A 17,440-nucleotide genomic window follows, 5' to 3' on the forward strand; every position below is an offset into this window, starting at 1 on the left:
CTGTGCTTAGCATTGTGCTTGGCACATAGTATGTGTTGAATAAATATATTTTTTATTATCCATCTATATATAGAAGATATAAATACTGGAGGTTACAGAATTATGAGGGAATCTAGGAATTAATTTTCATGTTATCTAAAGATTAGAAAATACAAAAGTTGTGCAAAAAGCTTAATACCATTTTGAGATTCTCTCAATATAAGATGTCTCCCATTCACACATTAAAGTTAACCAAGATTCATTGAAAAGTATAACAGAGATAATCTTTTCTAATGACCATCTGTGATCATTAATATCAGGCAGGACATAAAACAGGGAAATGTGTTTTCACCAAATGCATTAACCATTTTCTTACAAAAATTCTACCAGATTTAAATTTGAAGAGATTTTCCTAGTGGATAGTGAGTTTATTCATATACTCATTTCTGCAAATGATGCATGTTTGTGCTTATTGTTGTGCTGATTGTAGCATTACTCCAGAACATTGAAAAGCTTTAAGACATCTCCAAACACTTAACAGTTTGGTCTAACCATCCAAATAAGAAAAATTAAGTAGCTAAATAAAATATATTGCTCAGATTATTACACACAACAGTTGGATAGACAACTTATACAGTCCATCAGTGTGTACACAAACACACACACACACACACACACATACACACACCCTCTGATAATATAAATGAACAAGGTGTTGGGCCCAGAATTAAACAGGAAGAGGAGAGTACACAGGATTGCCTTTAAGATGTAAAGCTTTGTAATTCTTCCAAACTTCTCCCAGAAACAAAGGCCTATCTTTTCACTATCAATATTTTATAGGTATCATTGAAAAGTCATGAGTCTTAGAAGGTAACAATTATCAAGAAATTAAAAATGAGTACCACATAGTGCAATGGAAAGGTGTGTGTTGGGTATTAAAAATCAGGCACTTAAAAAAAATTAGAGTGAAGGATGTCTTTTACAGGAAAATGTAGAAGTGAAAAGATGGGTTGGTCACATGGTATGAGTGAGGTGATAGCTGGTGGACAGGCTGAGGGCTTCTGTGGTATCTTCACAATGTCAGTATGGATAGATAAGTCATTTGTTAAGTGCCCATGGTGTGCCATGGGCTAAGCCTTGAGGATTCAAATACAAATAAAAATTCCTTCTCTTATGGAGCTTCCGTTCTAAAACTGAAGGAAGACAAGAGATAAAGAGGTGCTAGAGAGGAATGGGGGGGGGCAGCAAGTGGCATAGTGGATAGAGTATTGGTTCTGAGGTTAATAGGACTTGAGTTCAAATTTGACCTCAGACACTAGCTATGTGACCCTGGGCAAGTCCTTTAACCCAGTTTGTTTCAGTTTCCTCATCTGTAAAATTAGCTGGAAAAAGAAATGGCAAACCACTCCAGTATCTTTGCCAAGAAAATCCCAAATGGGGACACAGAGTTAGACACAACTAACAACAAGGATAGAGAAGGAACTATAAAAAGGGTCAGAGTCGTGGCTTCTAGTAGATGCATTCCCCATAGTGAACTTTTGGGAGAATAGTATGAACAGTTTCACAGGATGACCAGGCATGGATAATTTGTGATCTGTAAATTTGCATGATCATTAAGTTTTTGGGGGGAGGGGAGAAAGAGACATCCAGACTGATTAAACCACAGATCTAGTTTAATATAATTAAAGAAAACAAACATGAGAGAAATAAAGACAACTCAGTGATCTATAAAAACATTATTTAAAAAGGCTTAGCTCATTGTGTAAAAAATTCACTTATAGTCAGTGATATTGCCTGGTTTTTCAGGAATACACTGTGGCTGTATGTTGATATACTACAATTAAAAAATATATATATACATATATACACACATAAGAAATATGTATATGTTTATGTGTATATATATATATATATATATATATATATATATATATATATATATATATGAATGAAATAAAAAGATAACGTTTTTCAGAAGAAGAAAAATAAAAAGACAGGTCTCAATTTTCTACAGCTCTCCCCTTTTTATCTTTCTCTCTGGGCCTTCACTGCTCCAAAGGTTTCCAGAAATGTGCAAATAAAATCAGGTATTCATTTCAAAGGAAGTCTAATACATTAATGGAATTTAACAATGAAGATGAACAAGTTGAAGGGGACTTTTAATAAACACGATTGGACAAAGAGATATCCTTAGCAAAGGGCCTAACTACTTAAATGCACCAATGCGGCTCAAAGCCCTGTAGGGTTATTCAACAGACTGGCGAACGACAAATGCAGTCAGCTTTAGACAGAAGCCTGTACTGCTGAGCCCAGGCTGTACTGTGTTCTCCCACATTGTCTTAACTCTTCACCCACGATAGGCTTCCGATGCCCAACACCCCTCCCACAACAGAACCCAGACACCACACTCGCGCAATACCAGGACCGGGGGTGGAGGCGGGGGGCAGTGTGGGGGGGGAGAGAATGGGGGGCACGAGGAGCACTGTGGAGCATGCGTAGAAGTGTTCTACGCATGCCCAGAAGCTGGGGCAGCTTCCTGAGGCGGTTAACAGCAGCATTGCTCACACCTTCACTCCTCTTCTGCGCAGTGACAGCTGCGCTTCCCCTTCCGGCAGCTGCTGCGGAGGCGGTGGTGGCCTTTCCTCCCCGCTCAGTTCCCGACTATCACCATTTCTTCCTTCAGCGGCCGCCTTCCTGCTCGTCTGCAGTGGTGAACATGGGAGCTGGAAGCGGTCGGCATCTCCTACTTCTTTATGCGGCAGGTAAGCGCGGGTGCTGGTCTGGAGGGACGCTTCGGGGCGGCGAAGGGACAGAGGACTGGGCGAGCCCCTACCCCAGCCTAGTTGCCTAGGCCGTGGGGTGAGGGGTAGTAAGTGGGGGAGGGACGGAGACGGTGGTGAAATATGGGGGAGGGGAGTTGTAGGAGAAGCGCGTGCGCGCGCTGGAAGCTGGCTTGCCTGGGGTGGGGGTGGGGGGACGGAGTGGGCAGGAGGTTGATTGAGCTACTCAACACCCCACTGGTCTTCTTCCCTCCTTCTAGCCTAGGCCCCCCGCTGTAGTGCACGCCTTCAGTCACCCGACTGGATCTAGGTGCCCTCTGAGCCCACCTGCTCATTATGCTTGCTTGAGGTGCAACCTCCAAAGAGAGGCCTTGTGATGTAATGAGAAGAGCCCTAGCTTTGTAATCTGAAATACGTACATTAAAATCTGGGAGGTGTGACTTTGGGTATGTCACTTCATCTTCCCTGCCCTTGTTAATCTCTCTGTGTAAAATAAAGGAGTTGTATTGAATATTTTGCAATCACCCTCCTCCCCATCTCCCATGTTTTGTATATGGTAAGTGCTTAATAAATGCATTGCATTGAATTCTGGGACTACATCCTATGAAAGGATGTCTCTTGATTTGGTTTAATGTGGAGGGAAAGGAGTAGAAGCAATCTTCAGGTGGATCAGAATCGCATAAGAGTGAGTTTGGGCAATAAACAACCTGCCAACTTGAAGCAAATTCTCACCATAGCTTCTTAAATGCCTAGCTAGTCATACAGCTGGAAAGAGTTACTGTGGATAGGAATAGGAAGGAATATATCAGAATTTGTATAAAAATTAGGTATTGTGCAGAGACAATGGTAGCGCATATCAGTGAATTGACTTGGACCTCAGGTAAAGTGATTCCATAAAGCCGAAGCCTTTTTTTTAGTCCCCCAAATTATTTTCTTCCATCAATAGAGGGGGAAGGTGTGAGCAAAAGTAGTATGAAGGGTTTTAGTAGTTCGGTGGTCAGAAAGAAGCCGGAAGAAAAATTGTGTGGTAGAGAATGACAGGTTGTATATTTTTTGGGAAGAGGAACATTGGAAATAACTTCCACTTATCCACAAAAGAGATGCACAAATACAGTGCATAATGCCTTAAAAGTATTTGTTGAGTGAAATGAACTCATTCTGTATTTTAGTTGTATATTGCAGTGAATTAAAATTTCTGCTCATTGTGGGTGATGAAAGTTTTTTGCAAAGGATGTTACTTTGCTTTAAAACACAAAGCCAGTATATGCATATTGTATTTCTCTTGTTTTTCAGTTGCTGTGCTTGGTCAGATTGTGGATGCAGATATTGTAGAAGAGTTAGATGAATCGTGAGTATACGTATATATAATATGAAAATATTTAACATTACCTGTTAAGTACTTCCAAATATTAATTTATTTATTTATAACACTAGGTAAACTCACACAGCACATAACACTTGAACATAGGGGCTTTTGCGAGGCAGGCATCATTCAGTCAATAAGCATATATTAAGTGCCTACTATATACTAGGTGCTGGGGATACAAAGAAGAGCAAAAGACAGTTCCTATCCTCTAGGATCTCAAAATTTAATATGTAAGTTACTTGAAAGGAGGTTGTCAAAGAATTAATTTTCTTGGTATTTTAAACATGAAGGTGAAAAAAACATAACTTATGTAAATTATGAAAAGAGTGCATGATAAATTTGTTAAATAATGATTTACTAAAGAAATTATTCCATTCTTTAAATGTAGGCACTGACTCTTGTAGTTTTCAAATTACTAACCTTTTTGGAGCTCATAATAAATTTTCTCCTAAAAATAGTAGTGATGACTGTGGGATCACAGAAGCCTATTTAACTTCTAGTGTAACTTGAGAATACTAGTATTGCTACTATGACTACTAACCTCTGGGTCTTCTGTTGCAGGAAGAGAGAGGAAGAATTTTCTTCTTCTTAGATGCAGGGACAGTACTAGACACATGTAAAGAAAATGTCCTCGGGGGCAGCTAGGTGGCTCAGTGGATAAAGCACTGGCCTTGAATTCAGGAGGACCTGAGTTCAAATCTGGCCTCAGACACTTGACACTTACTAGCTGTGTGACCCTGAGCAAGTCACTTAACTCCCATTGCCCTGCAAAAACAAAACAAAACAAAAACAAAAAGTCCCCATATATCCTCAGTATTTTCTCATGTTCTTTTATATTCACCTAATTCCTGCAATCCCTAATTTAGTTATATTCCATCCCCATTGCACTAAACATAATAATGATATGGTACATGTACTTCACTTACATTAGCTAAATATGAAGTTTCTCCCTTCTTTTCCTAACCACACCCTAGACATTCTTTCAATTGACATGTTTGAAATGAAGCAATCAGATTTGACTATTTGTGTAGTGTATTATATAGTGCTAGAGTCAGAGGATCTGAGTTTCATTTCCAGTTCTGATATTTATACCTTGATCTTAGCAAATCATTAATAATCTCTGGGCCTCAGTATGATCACGTTAAAATGAGGTATTTGAACAAAATTATTTCTGAGGGCCCTTCCATCTCTAAAGCTATAATCCCAGAATGATAAATGGATGGAGCACCAGTTTGAGAATCACTCAGCAAGTATCTATGAGGCATATACTATGTTCCAGGCATTGCATTAAGTGTTAGGGATACAAATAACAAAAATTTTCCTTGCAACCAACGAACTACTTGTATTTTATTAGAGGTTTGCAACATGTTCATAGATAAATACAGGATATTTGCAGAATTACTACAAGCTAATGCAGAGTTGAAGCGGGGAGAGGGGTGGGGCAGGTTGGGCTAGCAATTGGAATTAGGAAAGATTTCCTGAAGGAGGTGGCTACTGAGCTGAAATATGAAGAAAGCTAGAGTTTCCAAGAGGCAGAGATGAAGAGGAAAGGTATTCCAGGCATGAAGGACAGACAGAATAAAGGTATAAAGGACAGGTTGCTTCATGAGGAATAATAGCAACTGCTCATTTAGTTGTAGAGTATGTAAAGTGGATTAAGGTATAATTAACCTATACGGGAAGCTAGAGCTAGGCTGTGGGGAAATGCTGTACAAAAGAGTTTGCATTTTATCCTAGAAAAAAATAGAAGGCCACTGAAGCGTCTTGCGCCTCTGCTTTAATAGATTAAGGTTGGCGGTTGAGTGGAGGATACATTGAAGAGAACAACTGGAGACAGACTAATTATGAGGCTGTTGGGGTAGTTCAGTTGAGAGGTGATGAGGGCCTGGACTATGGTGATTATGGTATAACTGCAGAGAAGTCAGGTCAACAAGTGTTGTGTTTTCCAAGTGCACTAAACTCTGGAGATGCGAAGAAAGGTAAAAGACAATTCCTCCTCTCAAGAAGCTCACAATCTAATGAGGGAGGCACCATGCAAACAATTATATACAGACTAAGATATGCACAGGATAAATTGGAAGTGATCACAGAGGTAAGGCACCAGCCTTAAGAGGGGCCAGGAGGGGCAGCTAAGTGGCACAGTGGATAAAGAACTGGCCCTGGATTCAGGAGTACCTGAGTTCAAATCCGGCCTCAGACACTTAACACTTACTAGCTGTGTGACCCTGGGCAAGTCACTTAACCCTCATTGCCCTAAAAAGTTAAAAAAAAAAAAAAGAGGGGCCAGGAAAGGCTTTTTGAAGAAGTTGGAATTTTAGCTGAGACAGGGTAACCAAGAGAAAGAAAACAAGTACAGTGTCCCTGGATTGTAAAGTTCTTGGAGGGGAGTAAGATATGAGAAGACTGGAAAGGTAGAAGGGGACAAGGTTATGAAGAGCTTTAAAATCCAGAGGATTATGGCAGGGATACAAATTAAACAAAAGACAGTCCCTGCTCTCAAGGAGTACAGAGTCTAATGAAGACAACATGAAACAACTATGTGTCTGTCTGTCTCTATATATGTATAGAGACATATATATATATATGTGTGTGTGTATGTGTGTGTGTATATATGTGTGTGTGTGTGTGTATATATATATATATGTATGTGTGTATATAAAACGAATTGAAGTTAATCAACAAAGAGAAGACAGTAGCATTAAGGAGGATCAGAACAGACATTTTGGAGAAAGTGGGATTTTAGCTGGAATTTGAAAGAAGCTGGAAAAGCCAGAAGATACAGGTGAGGGAGAGAATTCCAGGCATAGAGGAGAACTAGTGAAAATTTTTTAGTCTGGAAACTTGAGTGTCTTCTGTGAGGAACATCAAGGAGGCAAGTGTCACTGGAACTCAGAATATGTGGTGAAAAGGTAAGAGAATGTTAAATTCTGTCCAACAGAAAGTTTTATAGTTTACTTTGGAGGTCTTAGGGAGCCACTGGAGTTTATTGAGTAAGGGGGTGACACGATCAGACCTGAACTTTAGGAAGACCACTATGATTGCTTTGGGGAAATTGGAGTGAAATGGGGAGGGACAGGCAGGAAGACCAACTGGAAGACTATTGCACTCTTCCAGGTGTGAGGTGCTAAGGGTCTTTACCATTGTCTTGATGGTGTCAGAGGACTTCCAGGTGGAGATGTCCAGAAGGTTAGTTGGTGATACAGATCTGGGAGTTAGGAGAGACATGAGTAGTAAATATGAAGATCTGATAGTCATCTGCATAAAGTTGATAATTGCATCCATGATGAAGATATCACTAAAAGAGTTTGAGGAGAGAAGAGGTGAGAGTCTCTGATAGAATCTTTTAACACATCTTTGATTTCCTCTTATTCATTCCTTAGTTCTTTGTAGTCCTATTTCAAAATACTTATTGCTCCACTCCAACTCACCACTAATCTCTTAGTTGTCTAATCCAATGGCCTTTTCTTAATCCTCATAATTTTTGAAACTTTTATAGCATTTGACTTTGTTGACTGCTTTCTCCTCTGGGTTTTTGTGACACCTTTCTCTCTTAGTTTCCCTCCTACCTGTCTGACAAGTGCTTTTCAGACTCCTTTATTGTTACTGGATCATTATTCATATCAGCCCCATAACTTTGGGTGTTCACTAAAGTCAAGGCTTGGTCCTAGGCACCTTTCTCTTTCTATATTATACTTTCTTACTTGATGACCTTATCACCTCTAAAAGGTTTAATTATCTCCATGCATAAATGTGGATATTGCCTCAGTTATCCTCATTTATAATATGATACAGTTGGACACCATGACCTCTTAGGCCCCTTCTAACTCTAAATTGATGATCCTATGTTGCATTTAAACATAAAGCATAATTTTATTAGATGTTCTGATGGTACTAATTCTTTTTTTCTTTTTCCAAGGTACAATTAAGAATTTTTATGCTTAAAAATATGGTTAATTTTTTTTAAAAAATCCCATCTTGCCATAAACATTAATTTATTGTTTTTCCTTTATTAGCTAAAACTAGTTTTACTTTAGTAACTATAAATGACCTCTAAGTCAACTCGAACACATTTTTAAAGTGAAATGATACAATCTACATTGTGAGTGATGGACAGTGAGACAACATGTTTGTGATGGAAATTGAGTTTGGTTTCTGTCAACAGTAGGGAAGAACATGGTGCCAGGTGACGAAGTGGATAAAGCACCGGCCCCGGATTCAGGAGGACCTGAGTTCAAATTTGACCTCAGACACTTGACACTTGTATGATCCAGGGCAAATCACTTAATCCTCCTTGCCCCGCCAAAAAAACCAAAAAACAGTAGGGAAGAACAACTATTAGAATCATCTTGTGACATACTGTTTTTGCTATTTTAGAAAAAAAAAATGAAACTTTTCTCTTAAAAGTCAGATTTGCCATCTTCCTTAAAGTCACCTTGGTAAATAATATATTTGAATGTTAAATTTTGCTTTCATAGTAAGTCTTTTGCTATTTTTCTGTTTGTTTTTACATACCTTAAAACATGTTGTTAGAGCCTATTTAAGGATTTTGAAGGATAGTTCACTTTAATACCATTTTGCTGTTGTAATTATAGTAGGTTTTATTGATTAATAAATCCTCTAAAAATTAATATTTTTATAAGTCCTAATTATGTCATTTTTTGTAAGGTATTTTTGTAATTTCTTGATTAGTCTCCAAGTATTCCTAAAATAATTTTTTATGCACTCACATTTTCAAAATATGTTGCCACGGTATCTTAGTTAATGAACTCAATGCATTCAGTAACGGCATTTAGTTAAGAGAAATTGGGCTACTTGAGATATGTTTAATATAAGAGACATGGGAAAAACTTCCAGGATTTAAAAAAAAAGGAAATTAATATAATTTTAACTCCCATCATTTCTTTATTGAAAATTAGGACATTTGCCCTTTGGTATTGTTGAATTTCTGTAGTCCAATGACTGTTACTCAGTTGTATTTGCTATTATCCATTCCCTTTCATAGGTTAATGACAATGAGTTTTATCCACCTCTATTCCTTTCCCTTCACATATAAAGTTTCTACACTAGTTGAATCCCTCTTATATTGGTTTCCCTGCCTCCAATTTCTCCCCTACTTTCTATCATCTACATTGATACAAAATTGACATTCCCCCCCTTCACATGCTACATTTTAGCCAAACTTGTTTGCTGGCTTTTTCTTATCTACATCATTCTATACCTCTTGCCTCTATGCCTTTGTACAAGTAGTCCTCCATATCTGAAAAATAGTAGCTTCTCACTTTGGCATCTTAGAATCCCTCGCTGACTTCCAAATATAGATTAGGTGTCATCTCCTGCACTGATATTTCCTGGTATTCCAAGTTAATAGCATTTTCTCACTCTTGAAATTACTCTGTATTACTTGTGTACCTGTTGAACCCTCTTCTTCCTCCTGCTCCCCTCAAACATATAAGGTCCTTGAGGATAGGGACTACTTCATTTATATTTTTGTATACCCATTCTTAACACAGTACTTGTCATATAGTAGGTACACAACCAGTGCTTGGTGAATTGAATTTAACTACTCATAGGCATACTAATTTTACTTTCTTCCTCATCTTGGATATTAACTTCCTATTAGACATTTTTATTGTATCCTTTCTCACCAAAAAAGTCATTCTCCTTAGCGTAGAAAATCAAAGTAAAATGTGAATTGAGCTCCATTGCTTTCTGTTAGCCAGTATTATCTGTTATTCTAAGCAGCTAGATGGTATAGTGGATAGAGTTTGAGAAGCCCTAAGACCAATTCAAATCTAGGTTTAGACATTTAACTGTGTGACCCTGGGCAAGTCACTTAACCCTTGCCTCAGTTTACTCATTTGTAAAACAGGAAAAAAAATAATAACAAATATCTCCTAGTGGTTTTGTGGATCAAATGAGATCATAATTATAAAGTGCTTTGCAAACTTTAAAGGATTATATAAATGATAGCTATTAGTATTACTATATGACTTAACAAAATATTTTTATTGTCCTTAGCTTTCTTTTTTTCTTTTTCTTTTTTTTTTTTTAGTGAGGCAATTGGGGTTAGTGACTTGCCCAGGGTCACACAGCTAGTAAGTGTTAAGTGTCTGAGGCTGGATTTGAACTCAGGTCCTCCTGACTCCAGGGCTGGTGCTCTATCCACTGCGCCACCTAGCTGCCTCTGTCCTTAGCTTTCTTTGACAGCATCATCTACTTTTGAGCTTTGTCATTCCTGGTGCTATTTTTTTGAGGGGAAAAGGAAGGCATGCCAGGCTTTTGCATTCATTATTTCCTACCCCATATTGCAATCTTTTTTTTATTTCCTAAATATTTTATTGGTATCTTGTGTTTTTATATTATATTCATTTTGAAATATTTCTCTCCCCTTCCTCTATCCATCTCTTATAAAAAATAATTTAAAAAAAAGGTAGTTCTCAAAATCAACCAGCACATTGATAGTATCTGACAATATATAGAGTAGTGGAATATTGATTTCCCCTTTATAGACTTGTAATCTTTTTTTTTTTTTTTGTCTTTTCCTCCACTTTATTTCATACTCCCACCACATCACCACAATAATGACTTCTTCTTAATTTAAACTAAAAACCATTAGGGGTTCTAGAAAGGGGTGTGTGTGTGTGTGTGTGTGTGTGTGTGTGTGTGTGTGTGTGTGTGTGTGTGTGTGTGTACTGGGGGGAGAGGGGAAGGGAATGGTGTCACAGCCTGAGGTGTTGGGGGGGAGGGGAGGAGACAAGTCAGCGGATGGTCTTGACAGGGCTCTTGAAGTTGCTGGCTGCCTGAAGCTGCAGTTGATAGGCCATAGGGTGGATCTTGAAGCCATACAGCCTGGGCACAAATTGGTTGGCAGGCCGTTTGGGCCTGTACTCAGGATGCACCATGAAGAGCATGTGGGGAAAGCCAGTGCCAAAGTAAGCACCATCTGTGTGGTGGTGCCTGGACGACTTGGGGATGTAAACATCCATGCACTTGGGTCAGTACAGCTTCACCATGGCCTCACCTGGTATGTCTGACAGTCCAATGGGCAACATGGGCTGGTTTTCACAATATACACGGGGACAATAGCCAAAGTCTCCCTGCTGGTATTTTTCCAACATCTGGGCAATGCCACGGTTTGTGAGGATGTAGCGGGCATGAATCAGTCCATACAGCATCTCGGCTGCCTGCTCGATCAGGTCACTCTGGTTGGGGTTGTCCTCCAACTCCTCATCAGGTTCCAAGTCGAGGATTATGTCTAGTGCCTGCCTATAGTGGGGCACCTGTTCATTTACCCCAGTGAGGTTGAACTTGTCTTGGATATAGTCTTCATCCACCTCACAGAAGAATTCATTGCCATGAAGCCCACAGAACCATGAGATCCATGATACTTCCTCGGAGCTACTCATCTTTACGTCAGCTACCAGGCCGGGGCTGGGGAGGGAGAGGGAGAAGTTGCTCCCAGGGGCGGCAGCGGCAGGTGAAGCGGTCATCTTTTTTTTTTTTTAATTTTTGAAATTTTATTTTATTTTAGTGAGGCAGTGGGGGTTAAGTGACTTGTCCAGGGTCACACAGCTAGTAAGTGTTAAGTGTCTGAGGCCGGATTTGAACTCAGGTACTCCTGACTCCAGGGCCGGTGCTCTATCCACTGCACCACCTAGCTGCCCCGACTTCTAATCTTTAATGAAGGGCAGATGGAGTTTTCTAGGGCCCAACTTTAGCCATTATAATTTCCAAGCATTCAGTTTTGTTCTTTCTATTTATATTTGGTTAAGTAGTTTACAATTCCTTATTCTTTTTAGAAACATTTTTATTGATATCTTTTGCCTTTTATATCTTCATATCCCAAAATATCCTTCATCTCTCCCTTACCCAGACACCATCCCTTATGACAAAGAAAAGAGAGAAAATAAAGCAGTTTAGCAAAGCTGATCAACAATTGCCTGAGTTTGAAAGTGTTTGCAGTATTCATAACTATAATTCCCCATGATTGCAAAAAAGGCCAAAAGGTAGAATTTTCATCTCCTCGGGGCCAAGGTTAGCTTATTACAATTCCACTGCTTTAAGTTTCGATTTCTTTTTGTATGTACACACAATGTAAAGCATTTTGCAAATTGTAAACTGGCATATAAATTCTAGGTATAATTATTGTTTTCTTTGTCCTGCATATGTCAGTGTTCATCATTTGCTATGTTTCCATATTGTTATTTGCTATGTTTCCATATTGTTATTCCATTACATTTATGAACCACAGTTTCTATAGTCATTACGTGACTAATGTTCATTTACTTTGTTACCAGTTCTTTGCAAAAAGTGCTGTTATAGGAGGCAGCTAGGTGGTGCAGCAGGTAAAGCACCGGCCCTGGATTCAGGAGGACCTGAGTTCAAATTCGGCCTCAGACACTTGACACTTACTAGCTGTGTGACACTGGGCAAGTCACTTAACCCTCATTGCCTTGCGTCCCCCCCCCCCAAAAGTGCTGTTATATATAGGTATTTTTATGTATATGAAACTTATTTTTTTTTATCTTTGGTCTCCTTTGTGTTTATACCTGTCAGTGGCATCTCTGGATGAAAGACTATGGGTATCTTAGTCATTCTTGAAACACAATTCCTATTTACTTTCTTGAATGATTGGACCGGTTCATAACTCTATTAATGTAACTTTGTGTGTGTGTGCTGAACTTAAAAAACAACTACTAAATAAAATGAGTATTTTCACTTATAAAATAGAACAGAAACAGGAAATTGTATGTGAAACTATGAAACTTTAATACATAAAGATTACTTTTCCTTTTAGGTATAGAACATTGAACATGTAATTTTCAAAACCAATGTGCTTATCTGTGTTTCCTTCTGGCCTTTGTTCTGTTACCTTTTGTGCTTTAAAAAATGCTTCAGTGATTCTTTTCTTATTTTTGGCAATACCATCACCTTCTCCTCTTTCTTTTTCTCCTTCCCCCAGTTGAACAAAAAGAGAAAAAAGAAAAAGAAAACCCAAGAACATATATCTAAGAGCAAGCACATCAAATTCCCATTTTGTCTGTGTCTCAAAATTTCTCATTCTGTTTGCCTGTTTAAACATTAACTCTCTAACATCAACTATTTTCAATTCTTTGGAAAATTATTCTTGCTTTGATTACTTTTTCACTGGAGAATGACTTTTGTTCTTATATATGTGTAGAATGTGTGATTAGATAGATAGAATATGTTTTATATATGTACATGTATATATCTGTATGTATGTGTGTATATGGTGTGTATGTGTGTGTGTTACATAGAGGCTGTCAGGCCCTTATCAGAGAAATTTGTTGCAAAGATTGCTATTTTTGTTAAAAGCATTTTATATTTGTATTTATATAACTTTTCTTTATATCTTTTTTTAATAATAAACTTTTTATTTATCATTTCGGGTTCCAATTTTTATCTCTCTCCCCTCACTGAGGCAGCAAATGATCATATGTGGATTATACATGTATGATTATGTAAACCATCTTACCTCATAGGTACTATGTGCTTTTTATAGATAGTTTGAGTATAATAATGTAAAACATTTTTGTGGATTTATTTTATATTCAATTTTACTCAACGTTTGTCTTACTTTTTTTGTTGATTAAAGAACCCATCATATTGCATGCATTTGGAATTAATTTTACTTCCTCTTTGATTCTTTCTCTCATTCATTCATTTTTTCCTTTTTTTGTTTTTTTTGCTATAACTGGCATCTCTTTAACTATATCAAATAATAATAGAGATAGTAGCTATCCTTTGCCTTACCCTGGATCTAACCTTCTTATATTTCTCTATTGTAAATAATATGAGATAGAGTGTCATGAATTAGGAACAGGGAGAAGGACAGGTTAACTGGCTCAGAGTGTGGAAGGGGAAGTAATGTTCAGTTACCCTAGGGAAATAGGTTGAGGCCATCATTAATAGGGCTTTAAACATAATCCCAGGTGTTTATATTTTATCCTAGAGGCAATAGGAAGCCATGCAATTTGGCTGTATAGAGGAGTTATATAGTCACATCTGCACTTGAGGAAAGTTACTGGTAAAAGCATGTAGAATGTAATGTAGTAATAAGAGACTTGATATGGGGAAACTAACTAGAAGTCTGATAATAACCTAGGCATGAGGTGATCTAGGCCTGCAGCAAGGGGGTAGCTGCATGAGTGGAGTGGAGGGGTCAGATGTGGAAGATGTTAAAATGGTAGAAGTGGCAAGATTTGGTAACTTATTGGATGTGTAAGGTGATAGGGAATGAGGAGTTGAGGATAATGATAATGGATGTGGCAAGATAATGGTGCCTTTGTTAGAAATAGGAAATTTTGGGGCAGCTAGGTGGCTCAGTGGATAGAGCATGGGCCCTGGATTCAGGAGGACCTGAGTTCAAATCCGAACTCAGATACTTGACACTTAACTAGCTGTGTGACCCTGGGCAAGTCACTTAACCGCAATTGCCTCACCAAAAAAAAAAAGAAAAGAAAAGAAATAGGAAATTTTGGAAGAAGGTAAAGATTTAGGGGGATGTGTAGGTATAGTGTTTGAGATGTCTCTGGACATCCAGTTAGAAGTATTCAGAAGGCTTTTCTTCAGAAGGCACTTGCTGAGGACTGAAGTTTTAAGGAGAGACTGGAGCTAGATATGTAATCTATGAGTCATCTGCCTAGAGGTGATAGTTAAACTGCTAGGTGCTAATGAAGTTACTGAGAGAATATAAAGGGAGAGAAGAGAGCCCAGGACAGAACCTGGGGAACACTTATAGTTGGGGAGTATGTTATAAAGACAATAGAAGGAAGTGAAGCAGGGGAGAGAGTATTGGCACAAAAACCCAGAGAGGAAAGAATATCCAGGAAAAGAGGGTATTAAGCACTGTCATAGCAGCAAGGTGAAAAAGGATTAGAGCTAAAACCATCCAATTTAACAATTAAGAGATCATTTTTAAATTTGGAGAGAGCAATTTCAGTTGTATTATTTAGTTAAAATCTACATTGTGAGGGGTTGAGTGAGTGAAAGGAGAGGAATTAGAGATATAACAAATGCAAACAACTTTATCTAGGACTTGGGCTGGGAAAAGAAAGGAAGATAAGGGACAATAACTTGTGCATTTGGTAGGATCTTCCATAATAGTGATGGAGGAGGCTAAAAGGGTTAACAGATCACCTATCAACTGTAGCTAAAAGGGTTAACAGAGAAACTGAGACCTGAGTAACCAGAAGGTTACTATGAACCAACACTATCTCCAAAAGCTTAGGGAAGGTAACCAGGGACCATTAACCATTAATGGCCATTAATATTCCTAGATGACAGGACACCTAGAAACCAGATCTTAAAGTAAAGAGATATCATAAATAGACCCTCTGGCTCTGACAAATTTAAGCATGTCTTTAGGAACATGTGCAGAAGGACCAAATGTTTCCTTAGGTTCACCTTATGACATCTAAATCCCCAAAACACACCCCTAGTGAGAAAGGTACCTGCCTTGGAGGACATCTTAGGACCCCAGGAAGTTCAAATTAGGGTATGAACCTCCCTAAGGAGGAGATTAGGATAATGAGGAGATAACCTACTTTTCCCACTATAAATATAACCATTTTCTGTCTCCCAAACTGAGACATTTATCTCCTTTGGGTGACTCTCCCTGTGGCCTCACAGTCTTTTAATAAAACTTGGGAAACTGAGTCACTGAGTCTTGTAATTCTTTGGGATGCCTCACGATCAATTTGATCAGTTAAACCCCCACTGCAATAGGTAGGGTTTTTAAGGATGAGGGAAGCTTGGTATCTTTGAACACAATAAGAAAGGAACTACTTAATTTAGAAAGGTTGAAGATTCAAGAGAGAAGGGCATGATTTGAGTATACACTCTAATAGGCAAGATGAGAGAGGACAGTATCCAAGTGTACATATTGAGGATTTGTTTATTGCAAGAAGTGACATCTTATTGTCATAGACTGGAGAGATTAAGAGGTGATGTCAAGGGGTTTTGAGGTGAAGAGAATGGGACATGATGGAGGTCATCTTAAATGGCTTCAGTTTTTTTTTTAGTAAAGTAAATGACAAGGTTGTCAATTGAGAGAGAAGTGAGAAGGGTATAGAGGCTTGGGGAGGAAAGAGATGTTTGGAATAGCTTCTGTAGGGTGTGAGATAAGGTATCAGGGTGGAATAAAATAATTTTGCTGTAGTAAGGTCCCAATTGACTTTGGATAACATGAATTGTAGCGTACCCAGTCGACATGATTGGAGTATTTCCTTCAGTTTCATTGAGCAACTCAGTAGGAATGGAGGAATCCAGCCTTGTGGTTTTGCAAGAGAAGAACAGCAATAGGAAAAACAGGCAAAGGATTCAAGAGTAATAGAGAGTTGAAATGACTAACTATTGGTTGATATTGAAGAGGGAAGAAAGTGAACTCAGTGCAGGCGTAAAATGCCACTGACTAATTATTCTAGGGATAAGGGAAAAGAGGAGAAGCCATAGGAGTAATGTAATAATGGGTTGCAGGTAGGGAGTATTTTAGTAAGTTAGAGCATAGTAGTCATATAATACGATTTCCATATATAGAGAATGTATGAGTATACATACATGCATAGACATACATATATGCATACATGCCTACATGTATACATAAACATTAATGGCAGAGTTTTTAGTCTTCTCCTTTGGGAAAGTGTATTATAAGATTGTAATTTGAGCACATCCATAAATCAGATGTATTTTTTTTTCTTTTTTAGATTTAAAGACAATCGGAAAAATAGCATTTGGCTTGTAGATGTGAGTATACAGGTTTTCTTTTGGATGATGCTTTTTGTATTACTTTCTGCCATTTTTTTTCTTCCCTGAAACAAATGATAGGGTACTTTGAGTTTTATATCTGAGTAACGCTTACATGTGTTCAATTAGTATTTTGTATAGACTAATAGAGTAGAATAACCTGAGAATTATACCAAATTTTTACTAATTGTGCTGACCTCAGAGTCAATGCTCAGGAATCAATTTATTAGGTAAAACCATCTTGTAATGTGGCCCTTTTGATACATCATTGCAAAACTCTCCTCGTATGAGGTCCATGGTAGGTCTATCCTATAGTGAACTCCACTTCGTAATAAAAGTGTCATAGTGAAATTATAGTGTAATTTACTTATAAACCAGACCTCCATTTCTCTAAACCTTAGCAAAGAGGGTTAGAATAAATCAACAAAGTCCACAGATGAGCCCGGACCTAATTTTTGTCACTTGTTTATAACCAAACAGTTCAGTCTCTCTTATGAGTATTTTGTTAGAGCTGCAAATAATGAAAGAAATTGAATTAATTTGAGTT

The 17,440-nt window shown here is 38.1% G+C and overlaps 1 protein-coding gene and 1 pseudogene across 2 annotated transcripts in view; one reads left to right on the forward strand and one right to left on the reverse strand.

Annotated features, from left to right (window-relative positions):
- The first annotated feature begins 2,480 nt into the window (after window positions 1–2,480).
- Window positions 2,481–17,440, forward strand: part of TMX3 (thioredoxin related transmembrane protein 3) — an 88,973-nt gene continuing 74,013 nt past the window's right edge. The window contains exons 1-3 of one of the 2 annotated variants that reach the window (XM_043993529.1): window positions 2,481–2,741; window positions 4,053–4,107; window positions 16,854–16,893. In XM_043993529.1, the coding sequence (XP_043849464.1) occupies window positions 2,492–2,741; window positions 4,053–4,107; window positions 16,854–16,893 (345 nt within the window). In that variant the 5' untranslated portion in view covers window positions 2,481–2,491. The remainder of the gene's footprint in view (window positions 2,742–4,052; window positions 4,108–16,853; window positions 16,894–17,440) is intronic. The other variant, XM_043993525.1, reaches the window with a different exon arrangement.
- On the reverse strand, window positions 10,799–11,588 carry LOC122747612 (annotated as a pseudogene).

Source organism: Dromiciops gliroides, chromosome 1 (assembly GCF_019393635.1).
Source record: "Dromiciops gliroides isolate mDroGli1 chromosome 1, mDroGli1.pri, whole genome shotgun sequence".
Taxonomy (NCBI): domain Eukaryota; kingdom Metazoa; phylum Chordata; class Mammalia; order Microbiotheria; family Microbiotheriidae; genus Dromiciops; species Dromiciops gliroides.